This window comes from Tachypleus tridentatus, chromosome 10 (assembly GCF_004210375.1).
Source record: "Tachypleus tridentatus isolate NWPU-2018 chromosome 10, ASM421037v1, whole genome shotgun sequence".
Lineage (NCBI taxonomy): Eukaryota > Metazoa > Arthropoda > Merostomata > Xiphosura > Limulidae > Tachypleus > Tachypleus tridentatus.
Genome location: NC_134834.1, coordinates 55,947,797 through 55,973,023, shown reverse-complemented (window position 1 = coordinate 55,973,023; position 25,227 = coordinate 55,947,797). Strand labels below are relative to the sequence as shown.

The 25,227-nt window shown below is 30.8% G+C and overlaps 1 protein-coding gene across 5 annotated transcripts in view; it reads right to left on the bottom strand.

Moving 5' to 3' along the window:
- Window positions 1-5,798: 5,798 nt before the first annotated feature.
- The window catches only part of Rae1 (ribonucleic acid export 1), a 33,966-nt gene continuing 14,537 nt past the window's right edge, over window positions 5,799-25,227 (bottom strand). For all 5 annotated transcript variants that reach the window (XM_076461532.1, XM_076461533.1, XM_076461535.1 and 2 more), the window contains exons 5-10: window positions 24,634-24,720; window positions 23,914-23,985; window positions 22,942-23,049; window positions 17,457-17,633; window positions 8,355-8,549; window positions 5,799-6,930 (exon numbers count right to left, since the gene is read on the bottom strand). In XM_076461532.1, the coding sequence (XP_076317647.1) occupies window positions 6,844-6,930; window positions 8,355-8,549; window positions 17,457-17,633; window positions 22,942-23,049; window positions 23,914-23,985; window positions 24,634-24,720 (726 nt within the window). In that variant the 3' untranslated portion in view covers window positions 5,799-6,843. The remainder of the gene's footprint in view (window positions 6,931-8,354; window positions 8,550-17,456; window positions 17,634-22,941; window positions 23,050-23,913; window positions 23,986-24,633; window positions 24,721-25,227) is intronic.

Sequence of the window (25,227 nt, the reverse complement as noted above, 5' to 3'; positions counted from 1 at the left end):
TTTGGTTATTTGTTTATAAACAGTTTATTTGTCATTCAATTTACATAAAAATGTATGTAAATGTGTGTTAGTATAATATTTATAATATACCCTACTTCTATTAGCCTAATAGTGATACTTTTTGAGTTATGAGGAAAAAACAACTCATGACGCAGGGGTACGAACATTTTCTGTCGTAACTGTAACCCTCACACACACACACACACACACACACACTAATAATCATTTTATAGTATGAAGGAAATAAAAAAACACATGTCATAGATAGTTACAACAAACTACTTCTTTTAAAAAACGTTAATATATATGATAACCAAATTAATTCTGTAAAAAAATCGTAAGTGATAACAAATTATTTCTGTGAGGAAAGGGGACAGCATCTGTGAAAATAAGCCGGTATTATGAAAAAAGAGATCACATATTTTTTATGTTTAGAAAATCGTACCTACAAATCTCATGGTTAATTTACCTATTATGTAGCTAAATTTCAGCTATCGATTAGCCATATGTGACAATTTCATTTTCAACAACATACTTTTAGCAAATGTCATTAACACAGTTTTCATTTTTAGAAATACTCAACTAAAGACGATAGAGAACCTGAGCTGTTTTATTAGCTGAAAACGTATAATGCGTTTTCAAATGAAGCAAACTGTCTAGTTAGAACGAAACCACAGAACAAACTGTAATTACCATAGCAAATTTTTCTCACGTCCTTACTTGATGATCAGAATACAGTTTTATCATTTCGGTACGCATCCTCGTTGATAACGATATTATCGACCGTAATCCCAATAATATCGCGTAAGGTTCGACTAGCTTTCTCTGTCCTATTTCCTTTAAACGAAGCCATGTTAGTCTATGCTGCGATGTGTCCACTATGGAACACGAAGTTTGTAAGTCAGTACACTTTCCGCAGTTACACCGAAAATTACAGCTTAAGAAATTTAGGTTAGTCCTAAATGTATATATTAAGTTCAAATGCAAATAAAATAAAATGATAATAAACTCAACAAAAAATAACAATAATTATTCAAATTAAAAAGTAATAAACTTCAATATAAACAATACATTTAATAAAAGCAATAATAAAGTATATCTTACTTAATGAACGCATAAACATTAGCCGTTGGCTTCAAGTAATGTCGCCGATTTAACTTTCCTTGAACTACCTGCATCAACATAACCACTAAAAGGCACAAATTTTCTAAAACAAATTCTTGTGACTAATTGTAACCTCTTAAACATCTCCGACAATGTAAATTTAAAGGAATGTGGTATCTGAGATACTGTTTGGATGTGAAGACAAGTATCAGGATATTACCAAAAATACAGCCTAAAGTTAAAATTTATGGAGATACTAAGTAATAAATAAGAAATAAAATGAATACCTGAACCATGCAGTAAATAGCTATAATGTGGTTCTGGGATGAAGATTTAACAGCGCTAAACGTGATGCGTTATCGTAAAACGATCAGTTGAACATGGTATGAGGTTGTCTCAATTTAACAAAATAAAATGAGTTGACAACAGGAAGTAATAAATAATTTTTTCGTCTGTAACAGTCAAAGTGTAATCATGATAAGCTTCGAGAACGTTCTATAATAATGACACATATGACAAAATATAATTGTGAAAAACGAATGTAAAATAAACTTTAAAGAGGAAGTGAAATAATTGGTGGTTAGAATATTAATGAACAAATTTGGCGTACTAAACAACTTGCAAAAGCATTAGAGCATCAAAATGATTATTTCAGTTTTATCCAAGTCTGGAACGTGTTAGCTCTGACAGATATTTTCCTACAGAACTGTCCAACTAGATATAAGACAAAATGAATTTCAGGATATTTTGAATCAGAACTGAACCTTATGTGATTCATTGAATAAATAGCTATGTCACAGATCATGTTCAAGTATAGTCGTCCCTAGTTTTGAACTGCTAACAAGAGGGAAGGCAATCAAACAGCAGCAAACGAATAGATTGATTTACAATTTTATAACGGATCTACAAATGAAAGTATGGAATGTATATAGTAACATATTATGGGCTCAATGTTTACACGCGCAGCTTAGCAGGCTATTCAGCCACACTTGGCTTGAAAAGTTTGTTTTAAAATAAATTATTCAACCTGTATAGAAATAACGTATCGTAAATAACACTGGAAAATTTGGTATATAAAATAATAATTACTTTTTTACTGTTATGTATTATGTTCGTGCTTTTTCTAATGTTTGTATGCATGTTCCACAAATAGTAAATACAGCATTAATTCCGTTTTGAAAATTAGTAATTAATGTTTATTTCTTTTTAAGTTATTGTTTTTGACGTTCATAGTCAGTTTTGATGATAACCGATAAAATCAAATAATTAAAACTTATATGAAAAGTTCTTTTTTGTAGATAGTTAACCATTTTAAGATAAAACTTAAAATATAATATCTTAATTGTAAACACTTTAATTTTAAGAAAAGAGAACATAAATAACTACATAACTGGATAAGTATTAACAAAGACCTACGCCAGTTGAAGTTCTATTTATAGTAAAATCATCTTTTACCCAATCTATATTTATTTCACACTTAAAATGCATACATCTTAGATCTTTTACGTGGCTTATTTTTACATAAATTCGCAATTTTAAGTTCCAAACGTACAAAATGTACACAAAATTTAAACTTGTAAAACATAATGGGAAAAGCATGACTTCCTTCTTGTTGAAAAATCATCATTTTTGTTTTGTAAATTACAATTCAGTCGCCAAAAGGTTTTGAGCTTTCAGTTATTTTTTTCTTAATGATCTTAGATCTACAATTACATTAGTCAAATAATTCATCAATTGCGAGTTACAATAGTTTATTAAGTAAATGGTACTGAAATAGGGTTATCAATCTTCGACGGAATACAACTCCACAGTACGGCGTTTATCTAGTCATTATGTAGAATAGCGTGGTGTTAACGTATTTACATCCAAGTGAGAAAAAGGACAGTTGGCTGTTGAGTAGGTTTGAATACGCTGTGGTTGCGCTAAAAACAGTTAGCCTTTAAGAAAGAATGATAGCTCATGGAATGAACGTTGTTTGTGGTTCAAAAATGTGGCAACGTTGTTAAATTATTATACATAACAACTGGAATGGAATTAGAAGTAATCTATTACGTATAATTTTACAAATGATTTGGTGTAAAGGAAACATTAAGTTTATTCACAACTTAGAAGCTTCTCGTAAATTTTTGCGACTTTCTTTTAACACAAACATCCACTCACCTTACACTAATTATTTCGACGATCAAATGTACAACATATTACTAATATTTGGTTTCGTTGTTTTGTCGTTAAATATTATAATACAATAAATATTAACTAAATTAAATTTCAAGCGAAATCATTATGTACTCAGTAAAATGCAAATTACGAGATTTAAGCGGTGTAAGACACGCTACATGTTTTGTTGTTTTTTTTTCATTATTACAGACAATATTTTACAAAATAGAGTTTTTAAATGCTTGTATGGTTTTCCCTATGTTCATTTTAAGTATTTGAGCCATTTTTGTTTCATTTATTACAAGGTTCTTTCTTTCATTAGCAGTTCTTACAGTTCCAATAAGTAGCACTATGAGCATTGGAAATTAATACGATTTGGTTTGAACTTCTCGAAATGCTACATAGTATGTTTACTGAACGATGCCATACGTTCATCGGATGTTCAGCAGTTTTTGGAGGTGCGATTCATATATAAACAAAATAATAAAAACGATTAGGACAGTACACTTCAGGTGGAAATTGGCCTGATGTCCTCCAAGGTTTTATAAAGGTTAGCAGCTGCCAAAGAATGCTTCTGATGTTAAAATATCACAAGAAATTAGCTCACTAGATTTCACGTGGAATAATCAGAGTGGCTACCATAAATTGGAATATTCACCTTTCGAAAAGTTTACGAAATAAAACAACACATTTTAGACTAATGCTACTACCCAGGACATTAAAGTAAATGACTAGAGTCTAACATCTATTGGGAACAATATAATCGGATTTCAGAGATAGGTTGCAATCAGTAATCCTGTTCAATTATAATTGTACATGCAAGGATTCAGCTTACATGACGCCTTAATAAACACTTTCTGTAGATAACAAGGGAAATTATTACAGTATATCTGGAGTTAAAATTAACTGTTTCTTCAAAATCCAGTCATCTTTAATACTAACATATGACAACAAGCAATTACTTACCATATTTTATGGAAACTTTTCTATTAAAGTGTATTGAACAAATTATCATTTGAGAGAAATGTACTGTAAAAGCTAAATGACCATGGGCAACCTTCAATGAAGGAAATTTCCATTCAATAATAAGTTATCCAATCAAAGATTACCTCCAGTGCTCAACAGCAGACTTTCAGGCATATGACTCCATAAATGAAGGTCCAATACCTACAATGGGCAATGCACAAACTGTGTAGCTTTGCACTAACAAATAAACAACCCCCCCAAAAAATTACTATAACCTTTATTTACCTCATTCATTTACTCAAAAAATAAAAATTCATTATGTACACTTATTACAATAGTAAATTAAGCCATGGTAAGCATGATTATGTTGTTATATCCAATTTCATTTCAGAGAAAGTAACTCAGCTCACATACAAACCACTTTATCCTTTCCTAAATTTCCACTTTTGAGTTCTACACTGTCATAGTTTAATTTATTCACCATTTTTTCATTTGAGTATGGATGAATAACCAGCTTAGGGAGAATCTGTTTGACCCCAAAATATCAACCTCCTAAGAATACTGCCATATTGCATATTAACTCTTTGAAACCAGGGGAGAGCTCTTTGAAAACAAGTTATCTCTTTAATTCAATGCAGAAACCTTTTGAGACCTAGACAAATAATTCTCAATCACAAATGTGGGCTTTTGGTGAGCAATAGTTGGCCTATGTCATTATATTTTCAAATTGAAATAATACTTTTAAGTAGAACTGTTTTCTAGACTGAAGTAAACAAAACAGGTTTCTCTTCTGAAGTGTATGGGTTTGCAATTATCTTTTAGCTCACAATATTTCCCTATTTACTTTATCTAAATAAAAGGCTATTTCTTTAAATTCTTATTTACTTAGATTGCATAATGTACATCAATCAAGTAAACATATGTATTAATTTCAAAGAAAAATATCAAGGTTTTACAAGTGGCAAAAACCACAACATGGGAAACAATACAAATAAGCAGTGAATTTTCTACTGATTAAACAAAAGATCTGTTTTCAAGAAATGATGATCTGTTATGTATTTGTTTTGTAATAAAACACACAAAAATGAAGTTTCTAAGGATCATGTTTTTTACCATAAAAGAAACTTAAACCATGTTATTATTTTCAAAGGTGTTTGAAAACATAGTTTAACGTTCTTAGACACTTTTGTTATAAAACTTAACAGAAGTTTAAATAAACTAATTTTCAACAACACAACCAATATTGTATATATTACTGGATTGAACTACAACAAAAGGCATTTGTGACTGATATAAACTAAATTAAAATTATATGACATGAAAAAAATCTTATTTGAACACATTTCACTAACCCTAAAGCTCACCTATAAAAAGGAAGATAACAGCTTTCTTTAATTGATCTGTTCAGCAACTGATATCATAATTTTGTTTGCATCATTTCTTACTGAGTTTTCCTATTACTTCTATCAACATACCCAAATTTATTTTTTAAGTACTTTTATGTTCCTCACAATTCAATTAAACATACTTTAGTTTTCTTCACTTCAAAGGTATTAACACCTTGGACAAACTTTTGTATAAAAGGTTATTTTTGGCTTTATTCCTTATAATTCTGCATCTAATGATACAATCTTTAATATGTACATTGTATGAATACTACTAATAAAAATCTTTATACAGATGAAAGCATAAAGCATTTCTAACATTAGATTTCACACATTCATTATATGTGATATTACACACTGTGATAAAGCTTGAAAAGGTTAAACCACCAGAATGATAACTGTAATAGTACCATATGCTTCTTCAGATTTTTAGCATCAAATTTCAGCTGTGTCAGAATATTTGTGTGAAGATTATTAAAAATCAATGTACTAAAATCCATAATCTCAGGGTATTTGAAACTAAAACCAAAACAACCTGAGATTAAAATGAATGGTGTGTGCATGTGTATATATACATATACCCACACAATATAAGCAGATACAGTTGTATAGAGAAGAGTAAGCTATATTTTATCATTTCACATGCATATATTAAACTTAAACACATGTAGGACTGATAACATTTGAACATTCAGTTACCTGGTGTATATTTCCTTTATTAATCTTAATTTGGACTAATTATTTTAGAACAGAACATACTTTGTCTCTATCTTGTTTTGAGAGAAGCAAACAGCCATGATTAGAAAACTTCTTGAAGGGAAAAGCACATTTTTTTCTTCTTTGAAGAACTTCTACAGTGGTTCAACAAAAACACTTCAAAGTAAATGGCTTCCAGCTCAATCTTTTGTTTTCATCTGACAGCGTACATTTCTCTTAAAACATACATAACATTTAACAAGAAACTGGCAGTAGCAAAGACAATTTCTGGTTCAATGAGCATACAAATTATTTTTTAGATGCAACTGAAACTACTAAACATTCAAAGAATAAACATAAAAAAAAGATTGTGAAATAATTTCTAGTTTTAGTTACTGACTTACACATCACTTAGAACTTCATCTCCTCTTTCCTTCAGTAAATTTTTACTGACTCGAATACAAGTCAAATTTATAAAAGTCAAAAACAGCACAGAAATTCAACACAGCAGAATCTGTCTTTCACGTTTAGAAAATTACTTCTTATTACGGGGTTTCAGTTCTTCAAAACATGGGTGCAGAAAAATGTAGTTCTTCTTTTGTGGATTGTAGTATTCATGACCCTTTGACAAAAGAAAAAAACAGCAAAAATCATTGAACATGAAAGTTTCCTAAAGAAGAAAAAGTTTGAATTATAAATTGTGATAAAATCTAAGCTTATATTTAATTACTTTACTAGTAAAAGATTCTATTTCCTGATCATAAATTTTCACCAAGTGGAAAACACATCCCTAAATAAAAACAGTGAATTCATAGTCGATATTTCTACTTTTAAAAATAAAACAGTAAATTCTAATCAAACTTGTTTTGATGTTTCTATGTAATAACATAAATACTGTGTTCATAATATAAATACTACATCAACTGTATCTTATTAAACCAAAAGCTGAAGACATTAACAATGATTACATTTGATGCTCAGTTACAGATCTATTTATAGTCACTGAATTTTTAAATTGTACAGATAAAAAATATTTAAAGTTTCTTGACTGATATTATCTTAATATTTATTTTTAAAAATTAAACTATGCTTTAATAATCAGAATTATTAAAGATAACAAATGCAGTAGAAATACATGAACTTCTATCACAACTGTGCAAACATTCACTGTATTACCAAAAACTATTAAAACAATCCAGGTGACAGAAAAGGATCTCCATTCAGTGAAGTTACATAAGAACACTATACCACTGGACAGTGATGTAATGAAAAACTTTTAAAAACAGAACTAAATGTATGGATGGCTAATATCAATTCTTCAAAAACAATAGAAACAAGGCAGTAGGGATGACATTTGCATCATACCTACCATAACAGAACAAGCACATGGTGTCGTAGAATTTTAAAAAGCAAAACAAGATAAATTAATGTCAACTGTGATTTAATAGATACATACAGTGGAACCCCTCTAAGTGGCCACCCCTCAATTTCGGTCACCCCTTGAAAGCGGTCATTCAATCACAATCCTTTTTTTTTGTTTACATAATCCCTAATTATGTATAGTGGAACTCCTCTAATCAGGCCAGTTTGTCTCAGTCTCGAAGGTGGCTGCTTTAGAGTGGTTTCACTATATATTGTTATATAATAATTCTTGCCTGTGTCACTATGTACACATCATGGCAAATATCATCTCTACTATTTTATTTGCATTATGTTTCAATGATTAATATTAGCCATCCCTACATCTTTCTTTTTTTCCTTTACTTGTACTTTTTAATGCAGTGTTTCAACAGACATAAGAAAGTTGTATATAATCAAGTTCTAAATACAATAAAGTTCCTGATACAATATACAATGTTTATCTATTATTGGCTAGTAATTCTTGTTTCACCCTGTACTTGATCCTTTTAAAAGAATATAATTTCTGTACAAAAACTAATTACATGGGACAAATTATAAAACTGTTTACACGAGGTAATGACTATTATTTAATTAGTACCTCTTACAAGTTTTTCTTATATTTCTATGATGCTACAAAAATCTCACCTTTGACCAGTCATAGCTCACAGCATAAGCAAATATCTCTCCTCTAGCATTGAAGCAGCACCTAGAAATAGCTTGTTCCATTTGTTCAGATGTTTTAAGCTTTGTGCGTGCATCTTTGTCCCAGAAACTAAAACGTCCATCTGACCCAATGGTTGCTAATGTTCCATGAACTGGATGGAATGCTATGTCATTGACCTTTTTATTAAAAAAAAAAAAAAAGATTACAATATATATATATACACACACACACACACACACATTGGTAATTTTGTCCAACACTTCTATTTGTAAATTAACCAAGAATACATATACATTTACTGCTATTTATTAGCAACTATTAAATAAAAAACAGATTGTTACTCATTAAACATTTTTAGTTGAGGTTAATTTACATGTACTGAATACGATTCCTTTATAATAAATTAGTTTATGTATGTGCATTGCTTGAATATGACAAACGTACAATTAATTTTTACGACACTATTTCTCTACTATCCTATAAGTAGTTTACAATATGATTTTTTCCAAAAGCATTCAAACTTTGCCTAAAGCTATTTTAAAGTATGAGTTTCATTAATAGCTCCTCAGATCACAGGTTGTCAATGAGAGGCTGCAGTAATAAAATCAGTGAAAGAGAAATAAAATCACATGAGAAAAACATGCACAGATAAATATAATCAACTGATGACAGCTTCTTGGAAAATGCATTAGTGCATTGTTTATGTGGGAACTTCTTAGAACTGTAGAGAAATGCAATTTGTATTTTTTCTTTCACAAGAGAAGGGGATAATACACTAAATAATGTTGCAAAATACAAATTATAAAATGTTATTAAGTGAACAATTCATGAAATAAAGTTATAATTATTATTTCAGCTTAAAGTTTTAAATACAATATGTAAGTTTGCACTCAACAGCAGAAACATGATTAATTGAGCAAAGTTGTCAGTGATTATTCACAGGTCAATGTACTACTATAAAAATTATTGTAACTCAAACACTTAAAAATTATCTTTTCAAGCAAACAAAAATTACACTAAATTGATTCCAAATTCAACAAGACAACTGATATAGGTCAAGGATTTGGCAAAATTTTGCAGTTACTAATCAATGAAGTAAAAACTGAGATGTGGTAGTTCATTTGGATAAGAACATGTGCAGTAGATAAGAAATGAGATTCACTCTCACTAGTCTTAGTTTCACTTGCACTGTGATTACATTAAAGAAATGCCTCTAAATCATACAAGAATACAAACTTACAAATGTGACTTTTTGTGTTCTTATTTAAACTATATTTACAATTCATTTACTTTCAAGAAATACAAATTTAGCAACTGAAAAAAATTAAAGTTACTATATAATTGTTATTAATATTTAAGATACATTTTTCATACCTACATGTAAAACAGTAATTACAACTAATTAGTTTGTAAAAATGTAAACTTATAATAGAAAAATTTTACTTTTTCCAATACACCAATATATTAATTAGTCAATTATGTACCTTTTTAAAATCTATGCACAGAATATACACAAAGAACAAAAAAAAACAATGGGTTACATGAACAAAAAAGCCAGTTATACAGAAAATTTTACAGGAAATAAAATTAAGCCTTTTTTTGCCTAAAAAATAATGAAAACAAATAAATGTGTTCAAAATGATAAACTTTCTTATTGATTTTAAAAAGAAAAATAAAGTCTTAAACTGAATATGCAACCTGATCAATTAGCTTTGACCCTTCCAAGAATGGTGCAATAGATCAACAGTGATAACCTACACTCCCAGAAGGCACACATGAAAAACATCAGGACATTGACAATAAACAGGAACAAACAATAAAAATTCCATCTATCTAAAAGAATGAAGTATTCAGACCATAAACGTTTATTAGTAGGATAAGGAAATATGAGGTAGGTAAATTTAAAATATTTGACTTTGCAAGTAAATAAACATGGAACTTGCAGATCTAACAAATACCTCTCCAGATTAATCCAGTTCACATCATAACATGGTTGAGCAAGTTTATAATTTAAATAGTATTTCAACCACTACAATGCCAATTATATCCCAGCCAACATGAAGACTTCTGATATTGGATAAAAGACTTATATACAGCACTGTTTAAAACAGATATGGTGTGGATAATATATTATTGTATATTCATAATAACAGAATTCAAGTAAATGCTGTTGTAGAAAATCAAAAATCAGAGAATCTATTTAGGGTTAAAAAAAATGGTGTACACCATCTTCAAGAAAAACAAAATATAATAGCTAAGAGACTAATGTCAAGTAGAAAGTATTAAATGCCATTAATGTTTGATAAAATAATAATATGCTTGTTAATATCAAAAGGTAAGCATCACATAGACAAGCATCTTAGAATAAGACATACAAAATAAAATGTTTTTACCATCAAGGCAACACAAAATTACAAACACATAGAACAGAAAACTAAAGTCTCAGGTACACCAACTTGAAGCTAACTATGGTCTACCATATGCAATGTGCACAATGAACACAGACAGATTTAGTCATAATCAAGGAGACTGGTCACAGATGCAAGTTATACTGGTTACACAAGCAAACCAACAAAAACTTCATAAAACAAAGGCTACCAGAAGAGAATGACCAAAGAATATGAAAACATAAGCTGGTTAAACCTTATCAAACAATAGTGCAGTATAGGTAAATACTCAAAATATTAACAAGAATGAAATATATATACAATTTTTTTTACAAAATGTGGTATACCAAGTGAAAAAAACTAACATAATATTACTTTTTATCACAAAATTAGTCTAGTAGCTTACATTAAAAAAAAAACGACCAAAACAAGACTAATTCTAGTAAAACAGTTGCTGACAAAGTCAGATGATGATAAGTGTATAACAGTACACTGTATGTGTATAAACACATAAAATAAGTATCAACATTTATGAAAATTAGACTAAGCTTATGCTACGATCACAATGTACTAAAAATTAATGAAACAAAATTAACTTGTATATCTCAATTTTTCAGGGACCCTAGCTTTAATATAATTACAAGAATGTATCATTTGTTAAACAGTTTATCGCTGACTGCACACACCATCAATGGTTGATTGTATAACCAAAATGTGATTTTCATGGCTTACTATAGTTACATCTTGGTCAGTGTTTACCACATTTAAACTTTCAACTTAAATTGTTTCTTGTTACTTGGCAACTGATAACTGCTTGCCAAACATTCTTATTTAAAACATATCTAAAATACTTCTAAAGTATGTATTTGTTGTTGTTCCATAAAAATAGTGTTAAATTATTGTTGGTGATGGAACTAAATTATGTTTAATGTCCTCTTAAATGTTATTATTTTACCCGTTTTTGCTTCATATAAGGGTTACACAATTCTCAGTTTTGCTGCATAACTACTGCATCATTGTTATTTTGTCTCTATGTCATCAATTTATATTGCATAATTTCAAACTGATGACCACATAATATTAATTTTTTAACAAGTAATAATCGAGGCCCTAACTACTGTGTCAATGTCACGGCAGACTCAATGGCAAATGTTTGTACATAAAAAAATATAATTATGTATTTATTTACAAGGCTAATTGAAAATGAGCATAGTGACATACATTAAAAACAGCATGTAAGATGTAGTGGAATTTTCAAGAACAGACTTTTAACATTGCAAACAGGTTAAAGACAAACCAGGCAGTATGAAAACATTGCAGGTATATAAATTTATTAAACTGTAAAATGGAAAACTCTGCAATAATGTGAATAAACAGCACAACAACAACAACTGCATCAATGTTTTTGAAAAAGTAACTTTGTATTTAATACTATAGCAACAAGGTCAGGGAACACCAATATCACCTAAAAACAGTTACAAAAATATTTCTATATCCAGGTAGGTAGGTGGGTATTTCATGTTTATTGGCACAAAGGTACTAGGCTATCTGCACCAAATAAGATGTAGTAGACTATAATGTATATGGAAATGAAGGTAAAAATATGTAAAATTAAGACCTGCCAGAGTGACTGAAGCATTAAGTCCAAACTTGCTGTTAGTCACCTGAAGTTGGCTTTTCCAGTCCTGGATTCATGTCAAAATAAAATTAAAATGTGCAAAAGAAATCATGCTAAAACAGTATATAGTCCAATAAAAACCTTAAGTTAAAAAGACCAATGGCTCTTTAAAATGTAAAAATATGAGTGAAGTGGTCAATATCACCTATGACATTGGCTAATGTCAAGGGCAAACCTACCTTAAAATATGTTTAAAATGGCATTTCTATTCTTGGTTGTAACGATGGCATGATAATACAAAATGTAAGATTGTGACCTGAGTACCACACAGACCTCATACTGGTGCATCAGTACCAGATAATAGAAAGTGGTGAGTTAAAAATCTGTGACCAATGCGTAGCCTAGCCAAAACAACTTCCTCCCTTCAACCTTTACAGAAACAAGATGGCCAAAGGGCTAAAAAAAGGCTTGATTTGAAAAAGTTTATTATTTCATTGGTCACTCCAGGTCGACTGCCAACTGGTGTATAGTCGGGTTTTGATAACTGGACCATAGTCCATGTATGGAACAGGGATGGTTGTGATAGAACCAGAGCAGATGGACTTTGCCTCTCTGTTAGCTCACTCATTTCCACAAATATCAACATGACCTGGTATCCAAAAAACTGGACAGAGATAGATGATAAAGATGGGCCAGTTTGTTTTGGAATATTGATAAAAATAGAATGGTAACTAACATGGAATGATGTCAGGGCCAACAGACAGCTAAGTAAATCAGTATAGATCGTACAATTCATATATCGCATAGTTTCAATATGATTCAGGGCATGAGAAATAGCATACAATTTGGCAGTAAACACAGAAGCTGTAGAGGGAATTATTTGTGCTACATCCGAACTGTAACAAACCATGGCAGAACCTACAGAGTCACCTGATTTTGAACCATCTGTATATATGGGAATGGATGGATTGTTTGAAAGATGTTCAGCAAATAAAGAGCAATACTTCCAATAAGGAGTACAAGCCTTCCTCAGATGACTCAAAGATAGGTCACAGTTGGGGATAGTAATTTGCCATGGTGGAAGAGGCTGAACTGTTAATACTACTATGCTATTCAAAGATAGATCCACTTTTTCTAATTGTGCCTGGATATGAAGGCTAAAAGGAACAATGTCAGATTCTCTATTATAAAAAAAGTGTACCCCACTGAGGATGGAAAACACAACCCCAAGTAGGATGCTGTGGTAAAGAGCAATGTTTGGAAGCATACATAAGAGATAGTTGCAAACAGAAAATATACAGAGGGGGTTCATGGGACTCCACATACAAACTTTGGACTGGAGAAGTACAAAAGGCCCCAGTGGAAAGTCGAAGCCCCTGATGGTGGATAGGATCCAGCATTTTCAGTGTTGAGGTTCTGACAGAACCATAAACCATAGACCCATAGTCAAACTTGAATCAGATAAGGGCATGATAAATTTTAGGCATGGAGTATTAATCTGCTCCCCAAGCAGTGGAAGACAAGACATGGAGGATGTTCAGTGCTGTTATACATTTGACACAAAGTTGCTTGATATAGGAAATTAAGTTTAATTTACAGTCAAAGACAAGACCTAAGAACTTTGCCTCAAGGAAGACAGGAAGTACATCATCATCAATACAAAGTTCTGGATCTGGACGAATACCCCATTGGCAGCAGAAATGTACACAAACAGTTTTATGGAGAGAAACTTGAAAACCATTTGCTGTGGTCCACTTAAGAATATGATCGATTGCAGTTTGTAGCTGCCACACAATAAACCTCATACTTGATGACTGACATGAGACGTGAAAGTCATCAACAAAAAAAACATTTGCAACTGTAGGGTGTAGCTGTTCACTGATGGCATTAATCTTTATCACAAAAAGTGTGACACTAAGAACACAGTCTTGAGGGACTCCAAGTTCCTGTGGGAAAAAACGGGAAAGTGTTGAGCCCAAACAGACCTGGAATCCACGATTCATTAAAAATTGCTTAATAAAAAGTGGCAAATTGCCACGCAATCCATGTGAGTGAAGGTCTCGCAAGATGCCATATGACTTTTGAACTGGTGGTTGAAGAAATGCTGGAGGTATATTTACTCCAAGATTCCTTCTGGCTTTGACATCTAACTCACCAAGCCTGTGCTCGAGCTTGCTGAAATGCAATGTGGTTTGTAAGTGTGGAAAATCTACAAAATTTATCACAAGCACATTTCTGAGCATTTTGTGTTATAGAACAAGCAGAATTCCACCAAGGGCAGGGATGCTGTGAGAAAGATGTTGAGGCTTGGGGATGCACTGAGCAGCTGCTTGGAGAATACAGTTAGTTACTGCTGCTACACAATCATCTTTTGATGATTTACATAAGATGGCAGGATCAAATTCCCAGTGATCTTGCTCTAGATCAAGTAGGAAGGTCGGAGTTTGTAGACATATGTTCCAGTGACTGAGGATGTGAACGAATGGGTTAATTTTTGGGGTGTCAAGAGAGAAAGACACCATGGAAACACCTGGGCTTGAACAAGGTGAAGTTGGGCAATGACTGGAAGATGTGGTAGAAACAGAGATAGAAATAGATACCGATTTATTAACTTTGTTGTGTTGATTTTGGAGTGTATTGGATTAAAATGCATTGTTAAGGATTCTGTAGGAGACACGGTAAGGTCTGTCTGGACTCCTACTGTAGTAGTGGAACAGATTACAGCAGCATAAGTCCGAGATGGAATTGGGAATAGTAATTTCCTAGCCTCTGGGTAAGTAATATTATGAACTGACTTGAGACATAGTACTTCTTTCTCTTACACCCATTTAGGGAAAGAAGTAAAACAGAAAGGATGTGGACCATTACAGTTAACACAATGTAGTTCTAGTTGGCATTCAAAAGCATCATGGTTGTTACCGGCATAACAAGCACATGTCAAGAAACCACAGCAAAATGTTTTTGAGTGACCAAATCATTGACAATGAAAACATCTAACAGGGTTAGGAACATAAGGCTGTACCTTACAATTCAGATATCCTGCCTTGATTGTGGTAGGAAGACATGATGTTGTAAATGTTAATATTAGAACATTTGTTGGTTCCATAATCCCATATCTACGAGTAAAAATTTGGCACATGGCTGTAACACCTTGGCTGGTGAAACCTGCAAGGATCTCTGACTCTGGAATGATCTTTAAATCCCTCTCAACTATAATTCCTCTGGAAGAATTCAAAGTAGAATGAAGAATAACCTCAATGGGTATATCCCAAATGGCCTTCAACTTCAAGAGGAGTTTGGAATGTTGTGATAAAGATGTTTCCACTAAAATGTCCTCAGACCGTAACTTTTTTACAGATTTAGGTGAGCCAGCAAGCCCTTCTAAACCCTTTTGAATAAAAAATGAAGCCATATGTCCTAAGGGTTTTTCAGTTAAAGAATGTATAATCTAAAAATTGCAGGACAAATTCAAGTTGAGAGTTTGACTAGAGAGAGTCATCAATGCACAGTCGTTTGCCAGTAGTCAGATTTTTCTCTATGATGTCATGCTTGTCTATTTTTTTATTTGAGGTGTATCCATAATAACAATAAAAAAAGAATATATCGGTGCCCACTAAACCCACCCACCATGGATGAGGGGACACACTACAGTGCCAGATAAGGTCACTGCAGCAATGCCAGGACTTTGTGAGCACTATACCGAACACCATTATCACACAATGTCTACTACACTTGTTAAGGACGTCCTACACTGGCACTCAGTTGACCCTGGCCCAAATGGATTAGCCAATTGATCTTGGAAGGACCACTCAACCACCAGGATCCTCTCATCCCCATTACGGGTCACCATGCACGACAAACACGCAGGTGGATGTTTAGATCCCAGAGGAGGTAAACGGTAAGTATGGAACCATCTCTAGGAGTTCCCCTCATAACGTACAGGAATCCACATCGAGAGGTTTGTATCCAGAAACTTTATACAATAAAAAAAAATTATAACTATAACAACCTTGTTATCCAAACTCAGTATGAATAGGGTTCACTTATGCTTCTATGTTAGATTAATACTAGCAAGAAAGCACAAAATGCAATTAGGAGAAAGAAAACAGTTTCAGTGACCCATGGGTCTTCAAAGTCTAACCTGTATTCAATTTTGAGTAAAAAGCACCAACATCAGAATTAAGCCAAAGATGAAAATATAACATTACAAAGGCACAGAAAGAACAAAGTAACATTTCAACTGCCTAAAGAAAGATTTGAATAAATAAAAATAGTCATTAAACTGGGTACTGCGGTATAAACTAAAAGGTAGTGGAAGAAAGTATAGAGATCAACACAATCAAATGGAATTGTATCTTGGGAAAATGAAGTGAAAACACAAGTTATGGAACAAGTGACTTCCTCTACTTATCCTCTTCCTCAATTAATATATTTTACTCAATCATTCACTTCACTTTTTAGTTATCAGTTTTATATATTCTAACAGTGTTTAAACTTTCCTTCACACCACTCTGAACAAACACAGAACTGTCAGAATATCATTATTAATTTGTTTCCCTGCAAGAAATGTAAAGGTAAAAACGATAATGTAATATACATCTAACAACAGAATGAAGCATCCAACCTACAATAATATTTAAAGCTTCCCAAAAGATACAGTACCTTTGGCAAAAGTGTCAGGACAAGAGAATATTGTGACTTTTTTTTCCATTTTATGGGGGTAATTCTTCTATACCATTACAGAATGTAGATTGCAACACTATAGTAATGCTTCACAGATTCCCTGTTGGTAGTCAAATGACCCAAAGTGAGAATACTTATCATGCTTTAAAATTCCCATTTTCTTGTACCACAGGCATGTCATAAAGGTTCTGCCTGAATGAACACGCTGGTTAGATTTCAGGCTACTTTCAAAGAAAAGTGGCCCAAAATCTAATTTTTCATTTTGTCATAACACTTTTGCACAGTACTGTATAAAATCTACAATACAGAATCTTACTGATATATATGGACAACTATTATACATTGATCAATGACGAGATATATAGCCAAAAATTAGCTTTATTAAAACCACGTACTGCATAAATATCTTGATATCCATTGGTTGTTCCATTTGATCTGTGGCATTTAAAAGTGAAGTTGTCCTTTGGGTTTTGTGGATTAACATACTGGATGGCTACTCTGCCCTCAACACTACCCAATGCAAAGCCACTTGGTGCTCCTTTACTGTCCAGGAACACAGAAACACATCGATGCTACAAACAGAAATCAATAAAAATGTTTTATAGAGCTGTTTTTACTTTTGAAAAAACAGTTGAAACATGAAACAAACTAAGGCTAAAATTGTAAATAAGTGTTTTTACTCATCTAAAACACAACGTTACTACTTTTATCTTATAAACTTGAAAGAAATTAACTAACAAATGTTTGAAAAACCCACCATAACAATAACATCTGTTCTATCCTTACTTGTCATATAACACAGAACCAAATAATAAACTTTCTACATTACCTACTAATATAAGTAAAAGCAATGAAAATAAACATGAACATCAATTCTCATCAGAGTTATCACACAGGATCACATACACAAAATGTATAAGAATGTTTAAAAATAAAAATCTCAACCATTTTCAGAGTTGACTATTCTTTTTTTACCTAAAGAAAAATAGTCAACTATTTAAACACTTAAGATTTTTGGGTTTTTTTTGTACCTATAACATCAATAACACTATTAAAAAATACAATAATTAAAAATGCATATATTTCAATAATATCATTGACAAATGTTCAATTATAATTTTGACTAAAAGAAATCTGTCAACCAGGAATCTGTAGGATTACAAAACTCCCAAAAGCTCTGGTGTTGTACATGTTCTCAGTGTATTCTGGGACATGTTGGACAACTTTAATTTTAATAAATCACATTTCAATTTACCTCTGTAGTAAAACAGAAATTCACAAATCACTTACAACTTTTCATGTTACCAGATGGATAATCATACAAGGCCAATTAAATATGTTAAACATTAATACTTAAACTTTTTTACATATATGGCAACTAATTTTTTTAAACTTCAGTTGGTATCCACTGATGTAAAAAATGTCCAGTTTTTGTCAGTGTATTCTATGTTCATATACAGCATTTCTAATGGCATAAAAATAAATAAAATTAGCTTTTCCACCTGTGCATAGAATGCTTTTAGATTGATTTACGTGTTTTGCTTGATTTATGTTCTGAAACAGATTAATATTATTTTAATATAGACGTTGAAACTTTGTAGAATTGATGGCAACTGCCTGTTGAAGAGATACAAGTGTAGAGGATGACTTTTCGGAAGTCTTCCACCTTTCGTTTTCAGGTCTTTCAAAACGTCGTCCTCTACACTTGTGTCTCCACAACAGGCAGTTGCCATCCATTCTACAAAGTTTTATCATGAATACTCTGCCTAAACAATCTATCAAAGAATATAGATGTTTCTTTCAGTTTAATATATATTTAAAATGTATGTGACTCACACTGTTAAATGTGTATTGCACAAGCCCTACCTTTTCTCTATATTTGTAAAAGATTCTCAAGTAAGAATGTATGATTTATGTAAAACACTAGAGATTACTAGTACTATTTGGCCAACTGAACTTTCAAGAATTCTACCAAAAGATTATAAACCGATGTGCTAAGAAACAGTTTAAGAGTACTGTTTGGTTGCTACAGTTGGTATATTGTAAGCCTCGGAAGCTATAATTGTGACAAATGCTTATTACTCAGAAAACTACAGATATTTGACCAGGAACATTTATAAGTTTCAACATTACAAACCTGGGTGAGTTAACGTAGGAGTTTGTATCTCTACAACAGCATTAGATATTGTTGTCAGGAAAAAAATCATGGTGTGATGAATAGTTAGCTTGCATTCCTGTCAAGTGAAGTGTATCAATATAAAAATAATTTGGGCCTTGTGAATTGTCAGAAAGTATTTTGTTCTAAACCAAATAAAGGACTTAATGTTGTTTGTAAGTATGTAAAACTTTTATATATAAAATGTTTATTTTTTTTTAATTTCACGCAAAGCTACACGAGGGCTATCTGAGGGAAAGCAGCTAGTGATCACCACCCATTGCCAACTCTTGGGCTACGCTTTTACCAACAGATAATGGAATTGACCGTCTCATAATAATGCCCCTACAGCTGAAAGGGCAAGCATATTTGGTGCAATGGGGATTTGAGCCTGCAACCCTCAAATTATGAGTCAAACTCCTTAACACACCTGGCCATGCTGAGCATATATAAATTAGAAGTAATTCATTTCTCTGAACTACTGATAAAAACATTCAGTTTCAGACTTGACACAAGATACAGTATTGTTTGTAAAAATGTTGTATATATATCTCATTATTTATAACCATTATTATAATCTGTATTGTTGTTTGTATATTGAAATATATTTACATTATAAAAGAAAACTGTATCAATTTTGTTAGTAAATATAATAAATTTGATACACACTGACATTCAATTAACTTCTAAATTCAAATTCCAGGTTCCATCTATTTGAAATTGTAATACATTAAATCTGAGACATGTCCAAGATAAATTATAATAAATAACATAATAAATTGGGGTCTTGTCTGGGATCTGGATCAGAGACAAAATTTGTTCTAAACTTCAAATTCAAATCTTAATTTAATTTATATTTATCAGTGACAAAAAATTTGATCATGTATAATTAAAGGTTTTCTTAAATCAACTAAAAAATACAGCTAAAGTAAATTGCTCAAAATTACTGAAATTTTAGAATTAGAAGTTAAGAAATCAATGAGAAAAATTAATTAAAAAAAGTATTGTTGAAATATTAGTCAGAAATGATTTGTTGTCTGAGGAAGCATTATATACTTGATATAATCAATTACATCAATGAGTTGTGTAAAAAATGTAATTAATAAAAATTACAATGAAATCAACTGTCAAAAATAATCAGTTAATCAAAATTAGCATTTTCCATTACTAATTGTTTAACTATTCAAGTAATCAAGATAATGCCATTATGATTTCTCATTATTATTTTCAATTAATTCAAATTTTCAGCTTAAGTGATTAGTGTGAGACTAACAAAAATAATTAACTAACCAAAATTAGTATTTCTTATCATTATTTTTTATTATTCAAATTATCCAAGTCTTGTGTTAGAATGTAATTAACTAATCACTCGGCTCTAATGATTTCCACTGAAAAAAACAACAAACCAACTGTTCAAAAACATGCATGTATAACATAGCCAAAATAATAGCAATTCAATTACCCACGGATATACTGCTGATTTAGAAAAAAAATTATATTAAAATAGAAAGAAATTTTCTAAACATTAGTTTTAGAAAGCTTTCAATTTTAGAAAGAGAAATGTTGGTATTATTCTGGAATTCTTGAAAATCAAAAAAACTATAATTCCTTCATCAATAGTTATGAAAGGATAAGTAATAACAATGTCTTAAGCTAAATGGAAAACAATTTGCTCAAGTGATCATTAGTTTTGAGCTTTTTGTAACATTCCATAATCTACGCAAGTGTTAAGGAACGATCTGTAATAATGAATATAGTATAAATAACTTGTAATGCATCAACATAAATTCTGAACTGCAAAGTTATGTTTATATTACAAAAAACCCACTAGTTAGAAATAAAGGTCTACATAGGAGTCCATAAGCTATTAGATACTAGACACTTTGGAATTTTTCTGGCTGATACTGAGAAGTGTTTTTAATTTTAATCAGCCAACGGACAATAATAAGTAACTTTTGACCAAACATTAGGGAAAAAAAATCAAACACCTCAAAAACTAATACCAGGTGAGGTATATTAATTAAATATATTTGAATGAAAATTTTACTCATGGTTTTGTTTAAGAGAAAAATAATTTCTATATTTAGCCTTATCTATTGATGACAGTACTCTCCCCTTAAACTTCAAGAAGCAACTACAGGTAAATGTATTATTCAGTCTGTAATCAACAGACAAGCAAGTAATGTGGGAGAAATTGTTAAAATGTTTCAGAAATTGTGAAAATTCACACATGAAACTGAAACCCAGAAAAAATTGTGCTTTTCACTAATGTACACCAGCTTGTATTCTGTTTATGCCAATCATGGTAGTTTTAATTTATTACAGACCAATTATATTAGAAATACAATAAACAGCTTTTAGAAATCATATTTAGAAAATTAGCTGCAATGATGTTACTGGAGGATATATTCATGCGACATATCAAACCAACTTCAATCTTTGAATGATCAATTACCAAAGTAACTTCACAAGGTACAAAAGGCAACAAGTGAAGCTCCTTCAATTCTCATAACAATTTCTCATTTGACATTGGATATTAATGACTCTACTTACCCATTTTTGTTCCTGCAAATCAAAGCAATGTTCATTAGGTTATGTATAATAACTAATAATAATTTGTGGCCCTCTACAGTCAGAAATCATTACATATCTGTATCATACACCATAATAGCATTGTATCTCATTGATAACATGTGATACTGGATCTAAAACTATATTGACAAAACAATATATTTTTATAAACATTCTTCTTCTTACTATTCAATCAAAATGCTGTACCTTGATAATGGCATAAGATGAAACTATAGTAATAACTTTTTAAATGACTTCTCCAGTTTTCATGTCATATCAAAACTAATGTGATTTTTACTCCACTGTTTCTTTTTATAGGATTATAAATTCCATTTACTGTTAACCAATTTTATTAAGTTTTCCACATTTATATGCCCTACATAATATTCATAAAACCAAAAACTGTTGAAAATGTAGTTCCACAAATAACTATAAAAGATATTTTATTACAAGCAAATCTCAGTAACTGCCCTTTTATGAAAATGCATTTTCAGTGAATCTGAGAAAAAAAAAATGATAAAAGACTACATGTTACCAGAAAGACTTACTGATATTTTCATTAATGCTGGAGTTTTCTCTATTTCATAGAGTATTACACTGTTTAAAAATAAATTGTCTTCAAGTTTATTTCAATAAAAATGCTTTCTATACACTGGATGATTGTTAAATTTCTGGATCTTTTTTTCCCAACAAAAAAACAACAACAACAACACATCAGATGACAACATTTGATATGTTAAATTTCTGAATCTTTTTTTACAATAAAAAAACAACACATCAGATGACAAAATTTGATACTATTTTTCTTTTTTCCTTCTTAACTTTCCTAGATTTTTCTCTCTGCTAAGGTTAATTTTTTCTGTAATGGTTACCATTTTAAATAGTCCCAACAAATGTTTTTGAAGATTGCCAGAAGGGTCAATGACAATTTCAAAATTTGAAAGAGTACACTCATATATAGTAACAAGTTTAAGTAAAACTTGTTACCCTATTCCAAAACGTCACTATATCTCAAAAATATTCTCTCGCTCTCTCTAAAAAAGAAAATATTCATTCACTTTTACCAAAACTAAAACAAAAACTATTTAACATTTCAAAGTTTTGTAAAGGCTTTATTTAATGAATAGTTTCAAGTTTTCAACACAAACACATACTTGATATTTCAGTGGAGAATCAATTTTCTTGTATTCTTGTGGTTGACCTTCAAGTTGATAGACTATAATTCCTCTGCTTGCAGTTCCAACTACTGCCATTGGATAAAACTAAAGTAAGAATGTCAATTTTTTTACAGGCATTTAAACCTTTTCTCCAACAAAAGTGTTTCCCTACAATGAAACACTTATGTACCTAACTGAAGGATCATTTACCAGTATATGATCATAGAAGAAAAATTTGGAATCTAAGAACATGTAATGCAAATTATACTTAAAACAAAAAGATACTAGCTCTCAGTATAATGGTTAATTCCCCTAACCACTGACGTTTTGTTGTTGTTGTTGGTGGTGGTGGTTTTTTTAGTGTGTACATCTATTTTGTGGTTATGTTATTTTCTGCAGAGAAACCAATCTTCCTTTTTTTGAAATAGCAACCTTGACTTTTTACCTTTTAAACCCAAAATCAAGTTATTTTTCAGCTACAATAAAAGTGTCTTATGGTACACAATTTAAATCTGTTGTTCAGAATTTACAACTAGATTTATTGCACAAAGTAACTGTCTTTAGAAGAATGGATAATGTATTTCCAATATTCTCTCTGAAAATATTCAGTCAGGTGAAAAAAATAAAATAATTTATAAAAAAAGTCTTACTCTAAATGAGACACAATACCACACAGAGAAATAAATGCATTGTTATTTTATGGTTTAAAAATATATACCATTACACATACAATATAATCCTTCATTATTTTCAAATAAATTATGAATAAATTGTTTAGAAATTGCAAACATGGGATAGATCAAATAAAAAAATAAATACATCTGGTATTATAAGTTAAAAATTCTAGACTACCCAGTAATGAAAATCCACTTTTTCTAACATATTCCCTCAAAATTATCGTATATCATTTGTCAAGTACCTATAGAACAAAGTGTGGATCACTTAGAAGATTTAAATTAACATACTGACCACATCAGCACAATAACATCGCTCAGGCAGGTTAATCGTCATCAAAGGCTGAGGTGTCCTTGTGTCCCAAAACTAGAATAAAACAAAAACCATGTGACAGCAAACAAGATTAAAAAGAGAGAAAAATTTAAACCAATTTTGTTAGAAGAAACATTTAAACAGTTTCATAAAGAATTAGAATTTTAAAATTTATTTAAACCTCATATCAATAATGTGCATGTTTCAATTAGCTGAGTTAAATTTGATAAAGCATGCTTTAATAACCACTGGTCTTTTTTGTTTTTTTTAGAATATTGAAAAAATGTTTGGATCTAAGTTAACTCAAAACATTTTATGTGAAAACAATAAAATAAATCAAAACTTCAATGTTCACTTTAATTTATTTCTAAATAAAGAAACTACACTTAAAAATTGATTTTCCACTTCTACAAACATAGAAAATATCCAAGACATTGTGGTTTACTTGCCTTGTGTAAATTTTCATTGATATGCAGCTTGTTTAGACCTAATTATAATTAAATTACATTAGAATTAATCAGAGGCATAGTTCACCTACACCCTAATATGACAATAATAATTAAGATTTTGAGGCATGTCACACTTCATCAATGTTCAATTACAATCTTTATTCTATCAAAAAGAAACAAAATACAACACTAATTACTGATACAGAGTAATTGATTAAACAAACTAGGCACAAACTTTACAATAATAACTTACTTTCAGAGTTTTGTCCCAACTTCCAGTCATAATACAAGAATAATTTGGCGCTTTAATCCAGTGTACTGTCTTTACTGGTGCATCATGCTATTTAAATAATACACATTATCAACAGAAACATTTAATAAAATATACATCACATGAAATATAAACTAAACAGTTTATTCAGATACCCATTTAATATTACATTAGACCAACTTTTGCCATAAAAACAGCTTTTAATCAATATGGTACAGATTACCTCAAGATGCCAAAAAGTGTATTATATTTTTTTTCATTTTTATCAAAGGATCAGAGTAAAGAATGTAAAGTTCACATTAGTCCTTACATCAAGGGTTGTGCAAATTATGAAAGATGAATGAAGTAATTATTATTCTTACTCAACTAGCGTCATAAACAAACATGAATGAGTGATCATTTTGATCATCAGAATATAACTGTAGCATTGCATAGTAAATAAGGTCCACACACGCAAACACACTCTGAATGTTATTCCATTTTCAACAGCTTGCTTTGTAAGAACAACACAAGAAAGGTTAAGTGTCACATTTGACTTGGTTCATTTCTTTTTTCACTGTCAGTTTACAAGACAGA